The following is a 22720-nucleotide window of genomic DNA, read 5'->3' on the forward strand; positions in this document are numbered from 1 at the left end:
ATCAACATCAGTCAGATCACAATCAAGGGGTACAGGTTAAGCAAATCTTTGTTATATGTGATTTACAATTTAATGCCTTGCCAGTGAATGACTTGCATGTGTTCGTTAGTTTCATGGTACTGAAATGAACCACAATGCCCAGTTTGGTGAAATTTGTAATGTTGTTTTTAAAATTATGATGTATTATTAAACAACTACAACCCCTGGCAAAAATGATGGAATCACCGGCCTCAGAGGATGTTCATTCAGTTGTTTAATTTTGTAGAAAAAAAGCAGATCACAGACATGACACAAAACTAAAGTCATTTCAAATGGCAACTTTCTGGCTTTAAGAAACACTATAAGAAATCAGGAAAAAAGATTGTGGCAGTCAGTAACGGTTACTTTTTTAGACCAAGCAGAGGGAAAAAAAAATATGGACTCACTCAATTCTGAGGAATAAATTATGGAATCACCCTGTAAATTTCCATCCCCAAAACTAACACCTGCATCAAATCAGATCTGCTCATTGACATTGACCCTACGTGTCTTTTTGCAAGGAATGTTTTCACAGTTTTTGCTCTATGGCAAGATGCATTATCATCTTGAAAAATGATTTCATCATCCCCAAACATCCTTTCAATTGTCCAAAATATCAACATAAACTTGTGCATTTATTGATGATGTAATGACAGCCATCTCCCCAGTGCCTTTACCTGACATGCAGCCCCATATCATCAATGACTGTGGAAATTTACATGTTCTCTTCAGGCAGTCATCTTTATAAATCTCACTGGAACGGCACCAAACAAAAGTTCCAGCATCATCACCTTGCCCAATGCAGATTCGAGATTCATCACTGAATATGACTTTCATCCAGTCATCCACAGTCCACGATTGCTTTTCCTTAGCCCATTGTAACCTTGTTTTTTTCTGTTTAGGTGTTAATGATGGCTTTCGTTTAGCTTTTCTGTATGTAAATCCCATTTCCTTTAGGCGGTTTCTTACAGTTCGGTCACAGACGTTGACTCCAGTTTCCTCCCATTCGTTCCTCATTTGTTTTGTTGTGCATTTTCGATTTTGAGACATATTGCTTTAAGTTTTCTGTCTTGATGCTTTGATGTCTTCCTTGGTCTACCAGTATGTTTGCCTTTAACAACCTTCCCATGTTGTTTGTAGTTGGTGCAGAGTTTAGACACAGCTGACTGAACAACCAACATCTTTTGCAACATTGCGTGATGATTTACCCTCTTTTAAGAGTTTGATAATCCTCTCCTTTGTTTCAATTGACATCTCTCGTGTTGGAGCCATGATTCATGTCAGTCCACTTGGTACAACAGCTCTCCAAGGTGTGATCACTCCTTTTTAGATGCAGACTAACGAGCAGATCTGATTTGATGCAGGTGTTAGTTTTGGGGATGAAAATTTACAGGGTGATTCCATAATTTATTCCTCAGAATTGAGTGATTCCATATTTTTTTCCTCTGCTTGGTCTAAAAAAGTAACCGTTACTGACTGCCACAATATTTTTTTCTTGATTTCTTATAGTGTTTCTTAAAGCCAGAAAGTTGCCATTTGAAATGACTTTAGTTTTATGTCATGTCTGTGATCTGCTTTTTTTCTACAAAATTAAACAACTGAATGAACATCCTCCGAGGCCGGTGATTCCATAATTTTTGCCAGGGGTTGTAGAAACCACTGTTTTGATGTTATTGTGGTGCTGATTTCAGTAGAGTGTAGAGCTGGTCCAGTGTGCTGCGACCAGGACGAAAACCACACTGCTCCTCCTGAATCCGAGGTTCGACTATCGGTTGAATTCTCTTCTCCAGTACTCTGGAATAGACCTTACCAGGGAGGCTGAGGAGTGTGATCCCCCTGTAGCTGGAACACAATCTCCGGTCCCCCTTCTTAAACAGAGGGCCCACCATCCCGGTCTGCCAATCCAGAGGCACTGTCCCCGACCGCCACGCGATGCTGCAGAGACATGTCAACCAAGACAGTCCCACAACATCCAGAGACTTAAGGTACTCCGGATGGATTTCATCCACCCCAGGAGCCTTGCCACCGAGGAGCTTTCTGACCACTTCAGTGACTTTGGACTGGGTGATGGATGAGTCTGCCTCTGAGTCCGCAGTCTCTGCTTCCTCTTCGAAAGACATGATAATGGGATTGAGGAGATCCTCGAAGTATTCCTTCCACCGCCCAACAACATCCCCTGTCAGGGTCAACAGCTCCCCACTCACACTGTAAACAGTGCCGGTGGGGAGCTGCTTCCACCTCCGGAGGCATCGGACGGTTTGAGTTTCTTTGACGTCGACCGATAGTCCTCCTCCATGGCCTCCCCGAACTCCTCCCAGACTCGAGTTTTTGCCTCTGAGACCGCACAGGCTGCAGCACACTTGGCCTGACGGTACCTGTCAGCTGCCTCTGGAGTCCCACCTGCCAACAAAGACAAGTAGGACTCCTTCTTCAGCTTGACGGCATCCCTTACTTCCGGCGTCCACCACTGGGTTCGGGGATTGCCGCCGTGACAGGCACCAGAGACCCTGCAACCACAGCTGCGAGCAGCTGCATCGACAATGGAGGTGGACAACATGGTCCACTCGGACTCTGTCTCCAACCTCCCCCAGGATCTGGGAGAAGCTCTCCCGGAGGTGGGAGTTGAAGATCTCGTTTACAGAGGGTTCCGCCAGTCGTTCTCAGCAGACCCTCATACGTTTGGGCCTGCCAGGTCTGACCGGCTTCCTCCCCTCCCAGCGGATCCAACTCACCACCAGGTGGTGATTGGTCAACAGCTTAGCCCCTCTCTTCACCCGAGTGTCCGAGACATGTGGCCGAAGTTCAGATGATACGACTGCAAAGTTGATCATCAACCTCTGGCTCAGAGTGTCCCGGTGCCACGTGCACGGACACCCTTGTGTTTGAATATGGTGTTTGTGATGGACACACACACACGCTTAAGATCATTTCAGGTTGGTTCTGGGTCGATGGATCCTTCATAATAAATGGTACCACTGTTGTGAGACACTATGCCTGTGGTAATGTTATGTATATTTAGGACCAGTGTTTCACCCTGGGCTTGTGCATCACAATGTTATCAGTGCTTGAATGTGCATTTGATTGTGGCAGTTCTAAATGAGTTTTAAATGAAAAACAGTTTTAAATGAACCAAGATTATATTCTTCTTCTTCTTTGTCTTTCGGCTGTTCCCGTTAGGGGTCGCCACAGCAGATCAATCGTTTCCATCTCACCCTGTCCTCTGTGTCTTCCTCTGTCTCACCAACCACCTGCATGTCCTCCCTCAGCACATCCATAAACCTCCTCTTTGGTCTCCCTCTTCTCCTCCTGCCTGGTGGTTCCATCCTCAGCATCCTTCTCCCTATATACCCTGGGTCCCTCCTCTGCACGTCCAAACCATCTCAATCTCACCTCTCTGACTTTGTCTCCAACCCGTCCCACCTGAGCTGTCCCTCTGATATGTTCATTCCTAATCTTGTCCATTCTCGTCACTCCCAAAGAGAATCTCAACATCTTCAGCTCTGCCTCCTGTCTTTTTGTTAGTGTCACCGTCTCTAAGCCGTCCAACATAGCTGGTCTCACTACTGTCTTGTAAACTTTCTCCTTCACTCTTGCTGATATTCTTCAGTCACAAGTCACTCCTGCCACCTTTCTCCACCCACTCCACCCTGCCTGCACTCTCTTCTTCACCTCTCTACCACACTCTCCATTACTTTGAACAGTTGACCCCAAATATTTAAACTCATCTACTTTCACCACTTCTACTCCTTGTAACTGCACTATTCCACTGGGCTCTAGTGCTATTATACAAGACACATTGAGAATGACTGGACAGATAATGACATCAACCAGGCAAGGGCACTTCCAGTAATCCCCACAAAATTCTCCAACCTATTGAGCAAATATGATGATCCATGGTATCAAATGCAGCACTGAGATCTAACAGCACCAAAACCATAGTGGTGTCTGAGTCCATTGCTCGCAGAAGATCATTCACAACTTTAGTGAGCGCTGTCTCTGTGGAGTGATATTTCCTAAAAGCAGACTGCAGCAGCTCAAAAAGATCATTCTCAGTGAGGTGGTCTACGAGCTGCCGTGACACCACCTTTTCTAAAATTTTGGAACAGAATGATAGATTTGATATCGGCCTGTAATTTTTCAATACACTGGGGTCAAGATTAGATTTCTTAAGTAATGGTTTAATCACTGCTGATTTAAAACATTTCGGAACAGATCCAGAGGTTAAAGAAAGATTAATAATTTCCAGCACAGTCGGCCCAAGAGTGGACCACAGGTCCTTAAACAATTTTGTTGGTATAGGATCAAATAAACAGGTTGTGCTTTTTGTAGATGCCACAAGTTTCATCAGCACGCCCAAAGAAATACTATTAAATTCTGTCAATATAGGTAACACCTCAATGGTAGCGTCCACCTCCATAGCAGGTTGTAATGGCTGGACCGAGGCATGCTGAGATATGCTCAGCCTAATATCTTCTATTTTCTTCTCAAAATAATCCAAGAAATCCTGTGCTGAAAAGGGAGAACAACTAACAGGTGGCTGCCCGTGAATAAGAAATGCGACCGTGTCAAACAAAAACTTTGTTATGTTTGTTTTAACTGATCAAATCAGAGTAATAGGTGACTGATATCAGTCACTAAACAGTGACTGATATGATGCTCCTACCCCCCCCTACCCCTCCTTTGTGTTCCTGGCCCCTGCTCATGCCACTCCCTTTCCCCTCCGGGATGCAGTGCAGCTCCCTATTCCCCCCCCAAGCTTGGCTGCGCCACCACGTGTTGCTGTGGCCCCCCCCACAGTCACATTTCCTCAATTCAGTTGACGGACTGTTTCAAAGTTTCGCGTACATAAACAATCAAATGTATATGTGTGGTTGTTTTAATTCTGATATGTGCCATTATGACAATCAACTAGTAATAATTGTGGATTAATTGCTGTATATTTGTCTGAGGTAATTGGGTGTGAAATTAATTGCCCTCTTAGGGATCAATAAAGTTGTCTGAATCTGAATTAAACCCAGGACAAGCTGAAGTGGGACCTGCTGGCCTCGTGGAGCTCACAGAAATGTTGTCAGTACCACACTAGCCGGTTCCAAACAGTTTTCTGGTGGACTCTTTGGCGGGTCAGGAAGTGGTGACGGCACACTGCCGGCTGCACCAAACTTGCACCTTGACAGCCTCGCTGTTCACTGGTGGATTGTGGACAAGTGGTGTTGACACTTTCATTGTCTCGGTCCGGCACAGCGTTGCAGTCCAGGAAAGCTTCTTCACAACTGAAAGCTTCTGGTCCAAAGTCCAAGACGGTCAGATGAGCTTCTTGTTGGAATGTCCTCCGGGTTTTGGTTGGTGTTCGGTTCTTTTATCACGGTGAGTGATCCCCAAAAAGAATTGGACAGGAAACAGACTTCAAAGTTTAGATGCTGCATTGTGCAGAGTTTTTACACTGATACAGAGAATCATCTCAGCGCTGGGGTCTTGACCAGGTCACATGCAAACACCTGGAACAAAGAACCTCGACTTCCTTTGTCATCTAACTTTCATTCCTGTGCCTAGGCCACTCCCATGTGGGCGGTCTTTAGTCTGTCTTGAATCAAGGTCTATGTGGGTTGGCTGCAAAGTGAGGTGGAGTTGGCAGGCATCTGTTCATGTTGCATTCAAGGTTATTATGTAAAAATCTTAGTGTGTGTTTGTAACATAGTGTAGCGTCACGTGTTAAAAACAGTGTGTTCCATCATACTGATTCTTTTTCCAAATAGACATGAATACTTCGGTTTTATCAATTAAACATCTATAAAAAGATCAGATGGTTTATCAATTAAACAGCTGTAAAAGATCAGGTTTACCAAATACAAGGACAGTGTGCATCAGCCATTTTGAAAAGCCGTTAGGTTAAGATCAGATAGTTACAAGGACATTTTGGATGTGCATCAGCTATTTTGTGTTATGCATCATGGAACACTCTGACAACTGGTTTTTAATCGGTGTTCACAGATCTGTTGGTGGTTCTGTTATGAACTCTGGACTGTCTGAGCTGAAAATCACTTTTGTCCTACTGGACTTTTGACCCACTTGTCTCTGAAAGGCTGTGAGACAACAGATTTTCATGATGAATAAACTTTGGTTGACGGGTTAAAATTTTGTGGTTAAGGTTTCATTCAAGACTCCATCCTATCCTAGGACGCTATGGCAAGAGCTGGATTAGCGCCCCCTACTGTCCTCTCTGTTATGCATTGATTTTATTTTATTTTTTAGGTATCTGAGGACTTCTTTACTTACATCTTCATGCTGCACTACACTCCGACACCACTAGGAAGCAGCGGCATCGTCCGGACGACAGCCATCAGCATCCGTGTTGAGTGTCATTATCAGAGGTCAGTGTGCGTTTAAAAAAACAAATACTGATTGGTGCATTGATCAGAGCGCCCCCTGCTGTTGTCCCTGATGCTAGCTGCAGCTTGTTGTTTAGAAGACAGGACATGAGCCTCGGGATGGTGAAGCCAACCTGGAAACCGCTCAGCGTCACTGACGCCTCACAGGAACATTTACCCTTCAGCCTCCAGCTCATGACAGGTACGTGTCCCATCCTGATCCGGATCAGCTCCAGACTGGGTTCTGGCTGCTGCTTTCATGGTTTCTGCTCCAGGTGATGTCCTGAGCTTTTACAGATGAAAGGTATTTGGATAGCTGTGACTATTTCCTGTCCCGGCCTGATTAACATGTTTGACTGAAGCTCTCGAGGAAATGTTTTTAAAGTAGATGTCCTCAGAAACATGTGAGGGAAGCCACCAAGACACCCTGCAGGAGTTCCATGCTTCAGTGGTTATGATGCCCTTGGTCTTACGGGACCTTTGTGTCCTGGAGGAGCCACAGAACCTGTACCTGTTTTTTTTCTCTCTCTCTCTCTCTCTCTCAGATGATTGACTGGTTCTGGTTTCATTTATTTTATTTCTCTCTCTCAGATGATTGACTGGTTCTGGTTTCATTTATTTTATTTCTCTCTCTCAGATGATTGACTGGTTCTGGTTTCATTTATTTTATTTCTCTCTCTCAGATGTTTGACTGGTTCTGGTTTCATTTATTTTATTTCTCTCTCTCTCTCAGATGTTTGACTGGTTCTGGTTTCATTTATTTTATTTCTCTCTCTCTCAGATGATTGACTGGTTCTGGTTTCATTTATTTTATTTCTCTCTCTCAGATGATTGACTGGTTCTGGTTTCATTTATTTTATTTCTCTCTCTCAGATGTTTGACTGGTTCTGGTTTCATTTATTTTATTTCTCTCTCTCAGTTGTTTGACTGGTTCTGGTTTCATTTATTTTATTTCTCTCTCTCAGATGATTGACTGGTTCTGGTTTCATTTATTTTATTTCTCTCTCTCTCAGATGATTGACTGGTTCTGGTTTCATTTATTTTATTTCTCTCTCTCAGATGTTTGACTGGTTCTGGTTTCAATTATTTTATTTCTCTCTCTCAGATGTTTGACTGGTTCTGGTTTCAATTATTTTATTTCTCTCTCTCAGATGATTGACTGGTTCTGGTTTCATTTATTTTATTTCTCTCTCTCTGAGATGATTGGTTCTGGTTTCAATTATTTTATTTCTCTCTCTCAGATGATTGACTGGTTCTGGTTTCAATTATTTTATTTCTCTCTCTCAGATGATTGACTGGTTCTGGTTTAATTTATTTTATTTCTCTCTCTCTCAGATGATTGACTGGTTCTGGTTTCATTTATTTTATTTCTCTCTCTCTCAGATGTTTGACTGGTTCTGGTTTCAATTATTTTATTTCTCTCTCTCAGATGATTGACTGGTTCTGGTTTCAATTATTTTATTTCTCTCTCTCAGATGATTGACTGGTTCTGGTTTCAATTATTTTATTTCTCTCTCTCAGATGATTGACTGGTTCTGGTTTCATTTATTTTATTTCTCTCTCTCTCAGATGTTTGACTGGTTCTGGTTTCATTTATTTTATTTCTCTCTCTCAGATGATTGACTGGTTCTGGTTTCATTTATTTTATTTCTCTCTCTGAGATGATTGACTGGTTCTGGTTTCAATTATTTTATTTCTCTCTCTCAGATGATTGACTGGTTCTGGTTTCAATTATTTTATTTCTCTCTCTCAGATGATTGACTGGTTCTGGTTTCAATTATTTTATTTCTCTCTCTCAGATGATTGACTGGTTCTGGTTTCATTTATTTTATTTCTCTCTCTCTCAGATGATTGACTGGTTCTGGTTTCATTTATTTTATTTCTCTCTCTCAGATGTTTGACTGGTTCTGGTTTCATTTATTTTATTTCTCTCTCTCGGATGATTGACTGGTTCTGGTTTCATTTATTTTATTTCTCTCTCTCAGATGATTGACTGGTTCTGGTTTCATTTATTTTATTTCTCTCTCTCTCTCAGATGATTGACTGGTTCTGGTTTCATTCATTTTATTTCTCTCTCTCAGATGATTGACTGGTTCTGGTTTCATTTATTTTATTTCTCTCTCTCTCAGATGATTGACTGGTTCTGGTTTCATTTATTTTATTTCTCTCTCTCTCTCAGATGATTGACTGGTTCTGGTTTCAATTATTTTATTTCTCTCTCTCAGATGATTGACTGGTTCTGGTTTCATTTATTTTATTTCTCTCTCTCAGATGATTGACTGGTTCTGGTTTCAATTATTTTATTTCTCTCTCTCAGATGTTTGACTGGTTCTGGTTTCATTTATTTTATTTCTCTCTCTCTCAGATGTTTGACTGGTTCTGGTTTCAATTATTTTATTTCTCTCTCTCAGATGATTGACTGGTTCTGGTTTCATTTATTTTATTTCTCTCTCTCTCAGATGATTGACTGGTTCTGGTTTCAATTATTTTATTTCTCTCTCTCAGATGTTTGACTGGTTCTGGTTTCATTTATTTTATTTCTCTCTCTCTCTCAGATGATTGACTGGTTCTGGTTTCATTTATTTTATTTCTCTCTCTCTCTCAGATGATTGACTGGTTCTGGTTTCATTTATTTTATTTCTCTCTCTCAGATGTTTGACTGGTTCTGGTTTCATTTATTTTATTTCTCTCTCTCTCTCAGATGATTGACTGGTTCTGGTTTCAATTATTTTATTTCTCTCTCTCTCAGATGTTTGACTGGTTCTGGTTTCATTTATTTTATTTCTCTCTCTCTCTCAGATGATTGACTGGTTCTGGTCTCATTTATTTTATTTCTCTCTCTCTCAGATGATTGACTGGTTCTGGTTTCAATTATTTTATTTCTCTCTCTCTCAGATGTTTGACTGGTTCTGGTTTCATTTATTTTATTTATCTCTCTCTCTCAGATGTTTGACTGGTTCTGGTTTCATTTATTTTATTTCTCTCTCTCAGTTGTTTGACTGGTTCTGGTTTCATTTATTTTATTTCTCTCTCTCAGATGATTGACTGGTTCTGGTTTCATTTATTTTATTTCTCTCTCTCAGATGATTGACTGGTTCTGGTTTCAATTATTTTATTTCTCTCTCTCAGATGATTGACTGGTTCTGGTTTCAATTATTTTATTTCTCTCTCTCAGATGATTGACTGGTTCTGGTTTCATTTATTTTATTTCTCTCTCTCTCAGATGTTTGACTGGTTCTGGTTTCATTTATTTTATTTCTCTCTCTCAGATGATTGACTGGTTCTGGTTTCATTTATTTTATTTCTCTCTCTCTCAGATGTTTGACTGGTTCTGGTTTCATTTATTTTATTTCTCTCTCTCTCTCTCAGATGATTGACTGGTTCTGGTTTCATTTATTTTATTGCTCTCTCTCTCAGATGTTTGACTGGTTCTGGTTTCAATTATTTTATTTCTCTCTCTCAGATGATTGACTGGTTCTGGTTTCATTTATTTTATTTCTCTCTCTCTCAGATGTTTGACTGGTTCTGGTTTCATTTATTTTATTTCTCTCTCTCTCTCTCAGATGATTGACTGGTTCTGGTTTCATTTATTTTATTTCTCTCTCTGAGATGATTGACTGGTTCTGGTTTCATTTATTTTATTTCTCTCTCTCTCAGATGATTGACTGGTTCTGGTTTCATTTATTTTATTTCTCTCTCTCAGATGATTGACTGGTTCTGGTTTCAATTATTTTATTTCTCTCTCTCTCAGATGTTTGACTGGTTCTGGTTTCATTTATTTTATTTCTCTCTCTGAGATGATTGACTGGTTCTGGTTTCATTTATTTTATTTCTCTCTCTCTCAGATGTTTGACTGGTTCTGGTTTCATTTATTTTATTTCTCTCTCTGAGATGATTGACTGGTTCTGGTTTCATTTATTTTATTTCTCTCTCTCTCAGATGTTTGACTGGTTCTGGTTTCATTTATTTTATTTCTCTCTCTCAGATGATTGACTGGTTCTGGTTTCAATTATTTTATTTCTCTCTCTCTCAGATGTTTGACTGGTTCTGGTTTCATTTATTTTATTTCTCTCTCTCAGATGATTGACTGGTTCTGGTTTCAATTATTTTATTTCTCTCTCTCAGATGTTTGACTGGTTCTGGTTTCAATTATTTTATTTCTCTCTCTCAGATGTTGACTGGTTCTGGTTTCATTTATTTTATTTCTCTCTCTTAGATGATTGACTGGTTCTGGTTTCATTTATTTTATTTCTCTCTCTCAGATGATTGACTGGTTCTGGTTTCAATTATTTTATTTATCTCTCTCAGATGTTTGACTGGTTCTGGTTTCATTTATTTTATTTCTCTCTCTCAGATGATTGACTGGTTCTGGTTTCATTTATTTTATTTCTCTCTCTCTCAGATGATTGGTTCTGGTTTCAATTATTTTATTTCTCTCTCTCAGATGATTGACTGGTTCTGGTTTCATTTATTTTATTTCTCTCTCTCTCAGATGTTTGACTGGTTCTGGTTTCAATTATTTTATTTCTCTCTCTCAGATGATTGACTGGTTCTGGTTTCATTTATTTTATTTCTCTCTCTCTCAGATGATTGACTGGTTCTGGTTTCAATTATTTTATTTCTCTCTCTCAGATGATTGACTGGTTCTGGTTTCATTTATTTATTTCTCTCTCTCTCAGATGATTGACTGGTTCTGGTTTCAATTATTTTATTTCTCTCTCTCAGATGATTGACTGGTTCTGGTTTCAATTATTTTATTTCTCTCTCTCAGATGATTGACTGGTTCTGGTTTCATTTATTTTATTTCTCTCTCTCTCAGATGTTTGACTGGTTCTGGTTTCATTTATTTTATTTCTCTCTCTCAGATGATTGACTGGTTCTGGTTTCATTTATTTTATTTCTCTCTCTCTCTCTCAGATGTTTGACTGGTTCTGGTTTCATTTATTTTATTTCTCTCTCTCTCTCTCAGATGATTGACTGGTTCTGGTTTCATTTATTTTATTTCTCTCTCTCTCAGATGTTTGACTGGTTCTGGTTTCAATTATTTTATTTCTCTCTCTCAGATGATTGACTGGTTCTGGTTTCATTTATTTTATTTCTCTCTCTCTCAGATGTTTGACTGGTTCTGGTTTCATTTATTTTATTTCTCTCTCTCTCTCTCAGATGATTGACTGGTTCTGGTTTCATTTATTTTATTTCTCTCTCTGAGATGATTGACTGGTTCTGGTTTCATTTATTTTATTTCTCTCTCTCTCAGATGATTGACTGGTTCTGGTTTCAATTATTTTATTTCTCTCTCTCTCAGATGTTTGACTGGTTCTGGTTTCATTTATTTTATTTCTCTCTCTCAGATGATTGACTGGTTCTGGTTTCAATTATTTTATTTCTCTCTCTCAGATGTTTGACTGGTTCTGGTTTCAATTATTTTATTTCTCTCTCTCAGATGTTTGACTGGTTCTGGTTTCATTTATTTTATTTCTCTCTCTTAGATGATTGACTGGTTCTGGTTTCATTTATTTTATTTCTCTCTCTCAGATGATTGACTGGTTCTGGTTTCAATTATTTTATTTATCTCTCTCAGATGTTTGACTGGTTCTGGTTTCATTTATTTTATTTCTCTCTCTCAGATGATTGACTGGTTCTGGTTTCATTTATTTTATTTCTCTCTCTCTCAGATGATTGACTGGTTCTGGTTTCAATTATTTTATTTCTCTCTCTCAGATGATTGACTGGTTCTGGTTTCATTTATTTTATTTCTCTCTCTCTCAGATGTTTGACTGGTTCTGGTTTCAATTATTTTATTTCTCTCTCTCAGATGATTGACTGGTTCTGGTTTCATTTATTTTATTTCTCTCTCTCTCAGATGATTGACTGGTTCTGGTTTCAATTATTTTATTTCTCTCTCTCAGATGATTGACTGGTTCTGGTTTCATTTATTTTATTTCTCTCTCTCTCAGATGATTGACTGGTTCTGGTTTCAATTATTTTATTTCTCTCTCTCAGATGATTGACTGGTTCTGGTTTCAATTATTTTATTTCTCTCTCTCTCTCAGATGTTTGACTGGTTCTGGTTTCAATTATTTTATTTCTCTCTCTCAGATGATTGACTGGTTCTGGTTTCATTTATTTTATTTCTCTCTCTCAGATGATTGACTGGTTCTGGTTTCATTTATTTTATTTCTCTCTCTCTCAGATGTTTGACTGGTTCTGGTTTCAATTATTTTATTTCTCTCTCTCAGATGATTGACTGGTTCTGGTTTCATTTATTTTATTTCTCTCTCTCTCAGATGATTGACTGGTTCTGGTTTCAATTATTTTATTTCTCTCTCTCAGATGATTGACTGGTTCTGGTTTCATTTATTTTATTTCTCTCTCTCTCAGATGATTGACTGGTTCTGGTTTCAATTATTTTATTTCTCTCTCTCAGATGATTGACTGGTTCTGGTTTCAATTATTTTATTTCTCTCTCTCTCTCAGATGTTTGACTGGTTCTGGTTTCAATTATTTTATTTCTCTCTCTCAGATGATTGACTGGTTCTGGTTTCATTTATTTTATTTCTCTCTCTCTCAGATGATTGACTGGTTCTGGTTTCAATTATTTTATTTCTCTCTCTCAGATGATTGACTGGTTCTGGTTTCATTTATTTTATTTCTCTCTCTCTCAGATGATTGACTGGTTCTGGTTTCATTTATTTTATTTCTCTCTCAGATGATTGACTGGTTCTGGTTTCAATTATTTTATTTCTCTCTCTCAGATGATTGACTGGTTCTGGTTTCAATTATTTTATTTCTCTCTCTCTCAGATGTTTGACTGGTTCTGGTTTCATTTATTTTATTTCTCTCTCTCAGATGATTGACTGGTTCTGGTTTCATTTATTTTATTTCTCTCTCTCAGATGATTGACTGGTTCTGGTTTCAATTATTTTATTTCTCTCTCTCAGATGATTGACTGGTTCTGGTTTCATTTATTTTATTTCTCTCTCTCTCAGATGATTGACTGGTTCTGGTTTCAATTATTTTATTTCTCTCTCTCAGATGATTGACTGGTTCTGGTTTCAATTATTTATTTCTCTCTCTCTCTCAGATGTTTGACTGGTTCTGGTTTCAATTATTTTATTTCTCTCTCTCAGATGATTGACTGGTTCTGGTTTCATTTATTTTATTTCTCTCTCTCTCAGATGATTGACTGGTTCTGGTTTCAATTATTTTATTTCTCTCTCTCAGATGATTGACTGGTTCTGGTTTCATTTATTTTATTTCTCTCTCTCTCAGATGATTGACTGGTTCTGGTTTCATTTATTTTATTTCTCTCTCAGATGATTGACTGGTTCTGGTTTCAATTATTTTATTTCTCTCTCTCTCAGATGTTTGACTGGTTCTGGTTTCATTTATTTTATTTCTCTCTCTCAGATGTTTGACTGGTTCTGGTTTCAATTATTATATTTCTCTCTCTCACATGTTTGACTGGTTCTGGTTTCATTTATTTTATTTCTCTCTCTTAGATGATTGACTGGTTCTGGTTTCATTTATTTTATTTCTCTCTCTCAGATGATTGACTGGTTCTGGTTTCAATTATTTTATTTCTCTCTCTCAGATGTTTGACTGGTTCTGGTTTCATTTATTTTATTTATCTCTCTCAGATGATTGACTGGTTCTGGTTTCATTTATTTTATTTCTCTCTCTCTCAGATGATTGGTTCTGGTTTCAATTATTTTATTTCTCTCTCTCAGATGATTGACTGGTTCTGGTTTCATTTATTTTATTTCTCTCTCTCTCAGATGTTTGACTGGTTCTGGTTTCAATTATTTTATTTCTCTCTCTCAGATGATTGACTGGTTCTGGTTTCATTTATTTTATTTCTCTCTCTCTCAGATGATTGACTGGTTCTGGTTTCAATTATTTTATTTCTCTCTCTCAGATGATTGACTGGTTCTGGTTTCATTTATTTTATTTCTCTCTCTCTCAGATGATTGACTGGTTCTGGTTTCAATTATTTTATTTCTCTCTCTCAGATGATTGACTGGTTCTGGTTTCAATTATTTTATTTCTCTCTCTCAGATGATTGACTGGTTCTGGTTTCATTTATTTTATTTCTCTCTCTCTCAGATGTTTGACTGGTTCTGGTTTCATTTATTTTATTTCTCTCTCTCTCAGATGTTTGACTGGTTCTGGTTTCATTTATTTTATTTCTCTCTCTCTCAGATGTTTGACTGGTTCTGGTTTCATTTATTTTATTTCTCTCTCTCTCTCTCAGATGATTGACTGGTTCTGGTTTCATTTATTTTATTTCTCTCTCTCTCAGATGTTTGACTGGTTCTGGTTTCAATTATTTTATTTCTCTCTCTCAGATGATTGACTGGTTCTGGTTTCATTTATTTTATTTCTCTCTCTCTCAGATGTTTGACTGGTTCTGGTTTCATTTATTTTATTTCTCTCTCTCTCTCTCTCTCAGATGATTGACTGGTTCTGGTTTCATTTATTTTATTTCTCTCTCTGAGATGATTGACTGGTTCTGGTTTCATTTATTTTATTTCTCTCTCTCTCAGATGATTGACTGGTTCTGGTTTCATTTATTTTATTTCTCTCTCAGATGATTGACTGGTTCTGGTTTCAATTATTTTATTTCTCTCTCTCAGATGATTGACTGGTTCTGGTTTCAATTATTTTATTTCTCTCTCTCTCAGATGTGTGACTTGTTCTGGTTTCATTTATTTTATTTCTCTCTCTCAGATGATTGACTGGTTCTGGTTTCATTTATTTTATTTCTCTCTCTCAGATGATTGACTGGTTCTGGTTTCAATTATTTTATTTCTCTCTCTCAGATGATTGACTGGTTCTGGTTTCATTTATTTTATTTCTCTCTCTCTCAGATGATTGACTGGTTCTGGTTTCAATTATTTTATTTCTCTCTCTCAGATGATTGACTGGTTCTGGTTTCAATTATTTTATTTCTCTCTCTCTCTCAGATGTTTGACTGGTTCTGGTTTCAATTATTTTATTTCTCTCTCTCAGATGATTGACTGGTTCTGGTTTCATTTATTTTATTTCTCTCTCTCTCAGATGATTGACTGGTTCTGGTTTCAATTATTTTATTTCTCTCTCTCAGATGATTGACTGGTTCTGGTTTCATTTATTTTATTTCTCTCTCTCTCAGATGATTGACTGGTTCTGGTTTCATTTATTTTATTTCTCTCTCAGATGATTGACTGGTTCTGGTTTCAATTATTTTATTTCTCTCTCTCAGATGATTGACTGGTTCTGGTTTCAATTATTTTATTTCTCTCTCTCTCAGATGTTTGACTGGTTCTGGTTTCATTTATTTTATTTCTCTCTCTCAGATGTTTGACTGGTTCTGGTTTCAATTATTATATTTCTCTCTCTCACATGTTTGACTGGTTCTGGTTTCATTTATTTTATTTCTCTCTCTTAGATGATTGACTGGTTCTGGTTTCATTTATTTTATTTCTCTCTCAGATGATTGACTGGTTCTGGTTTCAATTATTTTATTTCTCTCTCTCAGATGTTTGACTGGTTCTGGTTTCATTTATTTTATTTATCTCTCTCAGATGATTGACTGGTTCTGGTTTCATTTATTTTATTTCTCTCTCTCTCAGATGATTGGTTCTGGTTTCAATTATTTTATTTCTCTCTCTCAGATGATTGACTGGTTCTGGTTTCATTTATTTTATTTCTCTCTCTCTCAGATGTTTGACTGGTTCTGGTTTCAATTATTTTATTTCTCTCTCTCAGATGATTGACTGGTTCTGGTTTCATTTATTTTATTTCTCTCTCTCTCAGATGATTGACTGGTTCTGGTTTCAATTATTTTATTTCTCTCTCTCAGATGATTGACTGGTTCTGGTTTCATTTATTTTATTTCTCTCTCTCTCAGATGATTGACTGGTTCTGGTTTCAATTATTTTATTTCTCTCTCTCAGATGATTGACTGGTTCTGGTTTCAATTATTTTATTTCTCTCTCTCAGATGATTGACTGGTTCTGGTTTCATTTATTTTATTTCTCTCTCTCTCAGATGTTTGACTGGTTCTGGTTTCATTTATTTTATTTCTCTCTCTCAGATGATTGACTGGTTCTGGTTTCATTTATTTTATTTCTCTCTCTCTCAGATGTTTGACTGGTTCTGGTTTCATTTATTTTATTTCTCTCTCTCTCTCTCAGATGATTGACTGGTTCTGGTTTCATTTATTTTATTTCTCTCTCTCTCAGATGTTTGACTGGTTCTGGTTTCAATTATTTTATTTCTCTCTCTCAGATGATTGACTGGTTCTGGTTTCATTTATTTTATTTCTCTCTCTCTCAGATGTTTGACTGGTTCTGGTTTCATTTATTTTATTTCTCTCTCTCTCTCTCTCTCAGATGATTGACTGGTTCTGGTTTCATTTATTTTATTTCTCTCTCTGAGATGATTGACTGGTTCTGGTTTCATTTATTTTATTTCTCTCTCTCTCAGATGATTGACTGGTTCTGGTTTCATTTATTTTATTTCTCTCTCTCAGATGATTGACTGGTTCTGGTTTCAATTATTTTATTTCTCTCTCTCTCAGATGTTTGACTGGTTCTGGTTTCATTTATTTTATTTCTCTCTCTGAGATGATTGACTGGTTCTGGTTTCATTTATTTTATTTCTCTCTCTCTCAGATGTTTGACTGGTTCTGGTTTCATTTATTTTATTTCTCTCTCTGAGATGATTGACTGGTTCTGGTTTCATTTATTTTATTTCTCTCTCTCTCAGATGTTTGACTGGTTCTGGTTTCATTTATTTTATTTCTCTCTCTCAGATGATTGACTGGTTCTGGTTTCAATTATTTTATTTCTCTCTCTCTCAGATGTTTGACTGGTTCTGGTTTCATTTATTTTATTTCTCTCTCTCAGATGATTGACTGGTTCTGGTTTCAATTATTTTATTTCTCTCTCTCAGATGTTTGACTGGTTCTGGTTTCAATTATTTTATTTCTCTCTCTCAGATGTTTGACTGGTTCTGGTTTCATTTATTTTATTTCTCTCTCTTAGATGATTGACTGGTTCTGGTTTCATTTATTTTATTTCTCTCTCTCAGATGATTGACTGGTTCTGGTTTCAATTATTTTATTTATCTCTCTCAGATGTTTGACTGGTTCTGGTTTCATTTATTTTATTTCTCTCTCTCAGATGATTGACTGGTTCTGGTTTCATTTATTTTATTTCTCTCTCTCTCAGATGATTGGTTCTGGTTTCAATTATTTTATTTCTCTCTCTCAGATGATTGACTGGTTCTGGTTTCATTTATTTTATTTCTCTCTCTCTCAGATGTTTGACTGGTTCTGGTTTCAATTATTTTATTTCTCTCTCTCAGATGATTGACTGGTTCTGGTTTCATTTATTTTATTTCTCTCTCTCTCAGATGATTGACTGGTTCTGGTTTCAATTATTTTATTTCTCTCTCTCAGATGATTGACTGGTTCTGGTTTCATTTATTTTATTTCTCTCTCTCTCAGATGATTGACTGGTTCTGGTTTCAATTATTTTATTTCTCTCTCTCAGATGATTGACTGGTTCTGGTTTCAATTATTTTATTTCTCTCTCTCTCTCAGATGTTTGACTGGTTCTGGTTTCAATTATTTTATTTCTCTCTCTCAGATGATTGACTGGTTCTGGTTTCATTTATTTTATTTCTCTCTCTCTCAGATGATTGACTGGTTCTGGTTTCAATTATTTTATTTCTCTCTCTCAGATGATTGACTGGTTCTGGTTTCATTTATTTTATTTCTCTCTCTCTCAGATGATTGACTGGTTCTGGTTTCATTTATTTTATTTCTCTCTCAGATGATTGACTGGTTCTGGTTTCAATTATTTTATTTCTCTCTCTCAGATGATTGACTGGTTCTGGTTTCAATTATTTTATTTCTCTCTCTCTCAGATGTTTGACTGGTTCTGGTTTCATTTATTTTATTTCTCTCTCTCAGATGATTGACTGGTTCTGGTTTCATTTATTTTATTTCTCTCTCTCAGATGATTGACTGGTTCTGGTTTCAATTATTTTATTTCTCTCTCTCAGATGATTGACTGGTTCTGGTTTCATTTATTTTATTTCTCTCTCTCTCAGATGATTGACTGGTTCTGGTTTCAATTATTTTATTTCTCTCTCTCTCTCTCAGATGTTTGACTGGTTCTGGTTTCAATTATTTTATTTCTCTCTCTCAGATGATTGACTGGTTCTGGTTTCATTTATTTTATTTCTCTCTCTCTCAGATGATTGACTGGTTCTGGTTTCAATTATTTTATTTCTCTCTCTCAGATGATTGACTGGTTCTGGTTTCATTTATTTTATTTCTCTCTCTCTCAGATGATTGACTGGTTCTGGTTTCATTTATTTTATTTCTCTCTCAGATGATTGACTGGTTCTGGTTTCAATTATTTTATTTCTCTCTCTCAGATGATTGACTGGTTCTGGTTTCAATTATTTTATTTCTCTCTCTCTCAGATGTTTGACTGGTTCTGGTTTCATTTATTTTATTTCTCTCTCTCAGATGATTGACTGGTTCTGGTTTCATTTATTTTATTTCTCTCTCTCTCAGATGATTGACTGGTTCTGGTTTCAATTATTTTATTTCTCTCTCTCAGATGATTGACTGGTTCTGGTTTCATTTATTTTATTTCTCTCTCTCAGATGTTTGACTGGTTCTGGTTTCATTTATTTTATTTCTCTCTCTCAGATGATTGACTGGTTCTGGTTTCATTTATTTTATTTCTCTCTCTCAGATGATTGACTGGTTCTGGTTTCATTTATTTTATTTCTCTCTCTCAGATGATTGACTGGTTCTGGTTTCAATTATTTTATTTCTCTCTCTCAGATGATTGACTGGTTCTGGTTTCAATTATTTTATTTCTCTCTCTCAGATGATTGACTGGTTCTGGTTTCAATTATTTTATTTCTCTCTCTCAGATGATTGACTGGTTCTGGTTTCATTTATTTTATTTCTCTCTCTCAGATGTTTGACTGGTTCTGGTTTCATTTATTTTATTTCTCTCTCTCAGATGTTTGACTGGTTCTGGTTTCATTTATTTTATTTCTCTCTCTCAGATGATTGACTGGTTCTGGTTTCAATTATTTTATTTCTCTCTCTCAGATGATTGACTGGTTCTGGTTTCAATTATTTTATTTCTCTCTCTCAGATGATTGACTGGTTCTGGTTTCAATTATTTTATTTCTCTCTCTCAGATGATTGACTGGTTCTGGTTTCATTTATTTTATTTCTCTCTCTCTCAGATGTTGACTGGTTCTGGTTTCATTTATTTTATTTCTCTCTCTCAGATGATTGACTGGTTCTGGTTTCATTTATTTTATTTCTCTCTCTGAGATGATTGACTGGTTCTGGTTTCATTTATTTTATTTCTCTCTCTGAGATGATTGACTGGTTCTGGTTTCATTTATTTTATTTCTCTCTCTGAGATGATTGACTGGTTCTGGTTTCATTTATTTTATTTCTCTCTCTCAGATGATTGACTGGTTCTGGTTTCATTCATTTTATTTCTCTCTCTGAGATGATTGACTGGTTCTGGTTTCATTTATTTTATTTCTCTCTCTCTGAGATGATTGACTGGTTCTGGTTTCATTTATTTTATTTCTCTCTCTCTCAGATGATTGACTGGTTCTGGTTTCATTTATTTTATTTCTCTCTCTCTCTCAGATGATTGACTGGTTCTGGTTTCAATTATTTTATTTCTCTCTCTCAGATGATTGACTGGTTCTGGTTTCATTTATTTTATTTCTCTCTCTCTCAGATGATTGACTGGTTCTGGTTTCATTTATTTTATTTCTCTCTCAGATGTTTGACTGGTTCTGGTTTCAATTATTTTATTTCTCTCTCTCAGATGATTGACTGGTTCTGGTTTCATTTATTTTATTTCTCTCTCTCAGATGATTGACTGGTTCTGGTTTCAATTATTTTATTTCTCTCTCTCAGATGATTGACTGGTTCTGGTTTCAATTATTTTATTTCTCTCTCTCAGATGATTGACTGGTTCTGGTTTCATTTATTTTATTTCTCTCTCTCTCAGATGTTTGACTGGTTCTGGTTTCATTTATTTTATTTCTCTCTCTCAGATGATTGACTGGTTCTGGTTTCAATTATTTTATTTCTCTCTCTCTCAGATGATTGACTGGTTCTGGTTTCAATTATTTTATTTCTCTCTCTCAGATGATTGACTGGTTCTGGTTTCATTTATTTTATTTCTCTCTCTCTCAGATGATTGACTGGTTCTGGTTTCAATTATTTTATTTCTCTCTCTCTCTCAGATGTTTGACTGGTTCTGGTTTCAATTATTTTATTTCTCTCTCTCAGATGATTGACTGGTTCTGGTTTCATTTATTTCATTTCTCTCTCTCTCAGATGATTGACTGGTTCTGGTTTCAATTATTTTATTTCTCTCTCTCAGATGATTGGTTCTGGTTTCATTTATTTTATTTCTCTCTCTCAGATGATTGACTGGTTCTGGTTTCAATTATTTTATTTCTCTCTCTCAGATGATTGACTGGTTCTGGTTTCATTTATTTTATTTCTCTCTCTCTCAGATGATTGACTGGTTCTGGTTTCATTTATTTTATTTCTCTCTCTCAGATGTTTGACTGGTTCTGGTTTCATTTATTTTATTTCTCTCTCTCAGATGATTGACTGGTTCTGGTTTCATTTATTTTATTTCTCTCTCTCTCAGATGTTTGACTGGTTCTGGTTTCATTTATTTTATTTCTCTCTCTCAGATGATTGACTGGTTCTGGTTTCATTTATTTTATTTCTCTCTCTCTCTCAGATGATTGACTGGTTCTGGTTTCATTTATTTTATTTCTCTCTCTCAGATGTTTGACTGGTTCTGGTTTCATTTATTTTATTTATCTCTCTCTCAGATGATTGACTGGTTCTGGTTTCATTTATTTTATTTCTCTCTCTCTCAGATGTTTGACTGGTTCTGGTTTCATTTATTTTATTTCTCTCTCTCTCTCAGATGTTTGACTGGTTCTGGTTTCATTTATTTTATTTCTCTCTCTCTCTCAGATGATTGACTGGTTCTGGTTTCATTTATTTTATTTCTCTCTCTCTCAGATGATTGACTGGTTCTGGTTTCATTTATTTTATTTCTCTCTCTCTCAGATGTTTGACTGGTTCTGGTTTCATTTATTTTATTTCTCTCTCTCTCTCTCAGATGATTGACTGGTTCTGGTTTCATTTATTTTATTTCTCTCTCTCTCTCAGATAATTGACTGGTTCTGGTTTCATTTATTTTATTTCTCTCTCTCATAGATGATTGACTGGTTCTGGTTTCATTTATTTTATTTATCTCTCTCTCAGATGATTGACTGGTTCTGGTTTCATTTATTTTATTTCTCTCTCTCTCAGATGTTTGACTGGTTCTGGTTTCATTTATTTTATTTCTCTCTCTCAGATGATTGACTGGTTCTGGTTTCATTTATTTTATTTCTCTCTCTCAGATGATTGACTGGTTCTGGTTTCATTTATTTTATTTCTCTCTCTCTCAGATGTTTGACTGGTTCTGGTTTCATTTATTTTATTTCTCTCTCTCAGATGATTGACTGGTTCTGGTTTCATTTATTTTATTTCTCTCTCTCTCTCAGATGATTGACTGGTTCTGGTTTCATTTATTTGATTTCTCTCTCTCTCAGATGATTGACTGGTTCTGGTTTCATTTAGAATTATACAGAACTCTGCACCTGCTGCTCTTCAGAACTTTGTCCATTTAACATCTCAAGTGGTCTTGACAGTCATTACTTCTTTTGTCAAGAAGGCCCAGCAGAGATGTACTTCCAGCGGCAGTTGAAGAAATTTAACCTGCCAGCAAGGATCATGGTGCAGTTTTACACTACCATCATCGAGTCCATCCTCACCACCTCCATCACAGTGTGGTATGCAGGAGCTACCACCAGGGACATACAGAGACTATAGTGCATTGTATGCTCTGTCGAGAAGGTGAGTGGCTCCAACCTTCCATCTCTTCAGGACCTGTACACCTCCAGGACACAGGGGTATTCAGGCCTGATCAGAGCCGATCCTTCTCACCCTGGATATAGCCTTTTTGACCTCCTCCCCTCAGGCAGCAGGCTACAGTCCCTTCGGACCAGAACCTCCCGCCATAAGAGCAGTTTCTTCCCCTCTGCCATTTGCCTCATCAACAAGAACTTTCAGAACTCTGCATTGTTGCTATCACCACTAACGACCCTGTGTTATGCACTCTGTTTGCACGGATCACATATCGATGTATATATATATGTGTGTGTGTATATATATTTATATATGTATGTATATATATATATATATATATTTATAT

General features: G+C 36.9%; 2 protein-coding genes across 2 annotated transcripts in view; both read left to right on the forward strand.

The window, feature by feature from the left end:
- LOC117516384 (bromodomain-containing protein 1-like) overlaps nt 1–986 on the forward strand; it is a 53533-nt gene extending 52547 nt beyond the window's left edge. The window contains exon 14 of the transcript XR_004562380.1: nt 976–986. The gene's annotated coding sequence lies outside the window, so the exon portion shown is untranslated. The remainder of the gene's footprint in view (nt 1–975) is intronic.
- LOC117514997 (zona pellucida sperm-binding protein 3-like) overlaps nt 1–22720 on the forward strand; it is a 56972-nt gene that overhangs the window by 6777 nt on the left and 27475 nt on the right. Inside the window, exons 3-4 of the mRNA XM_034175558.1 lie at nt 6268–6386; nt 6482–6585. Of these exons, the coding sequence (XP_034031449.1) occupies nt 6268–6386; nt 6482–6585 (223 nt within the window). The remainder of the gene's footprint in view (nt 1–6267; nt 6387–6481; nt 6586–22720) is intronic.

This window comes from Thalassophryne amazonica, chromosome 8, assembly GCF_902500255.1.
Source record: "Thalassophryne amazonica chromosome 8, fThaAma1.1, whole genome shotgun sequence".
Lineage (NCBI taxonomy): Eukaryota > Metazoa > Chordata > Actinopteri > Batrachoidiformes > Batrachoididae > Thalassophryne > Thalassophryne amazonica.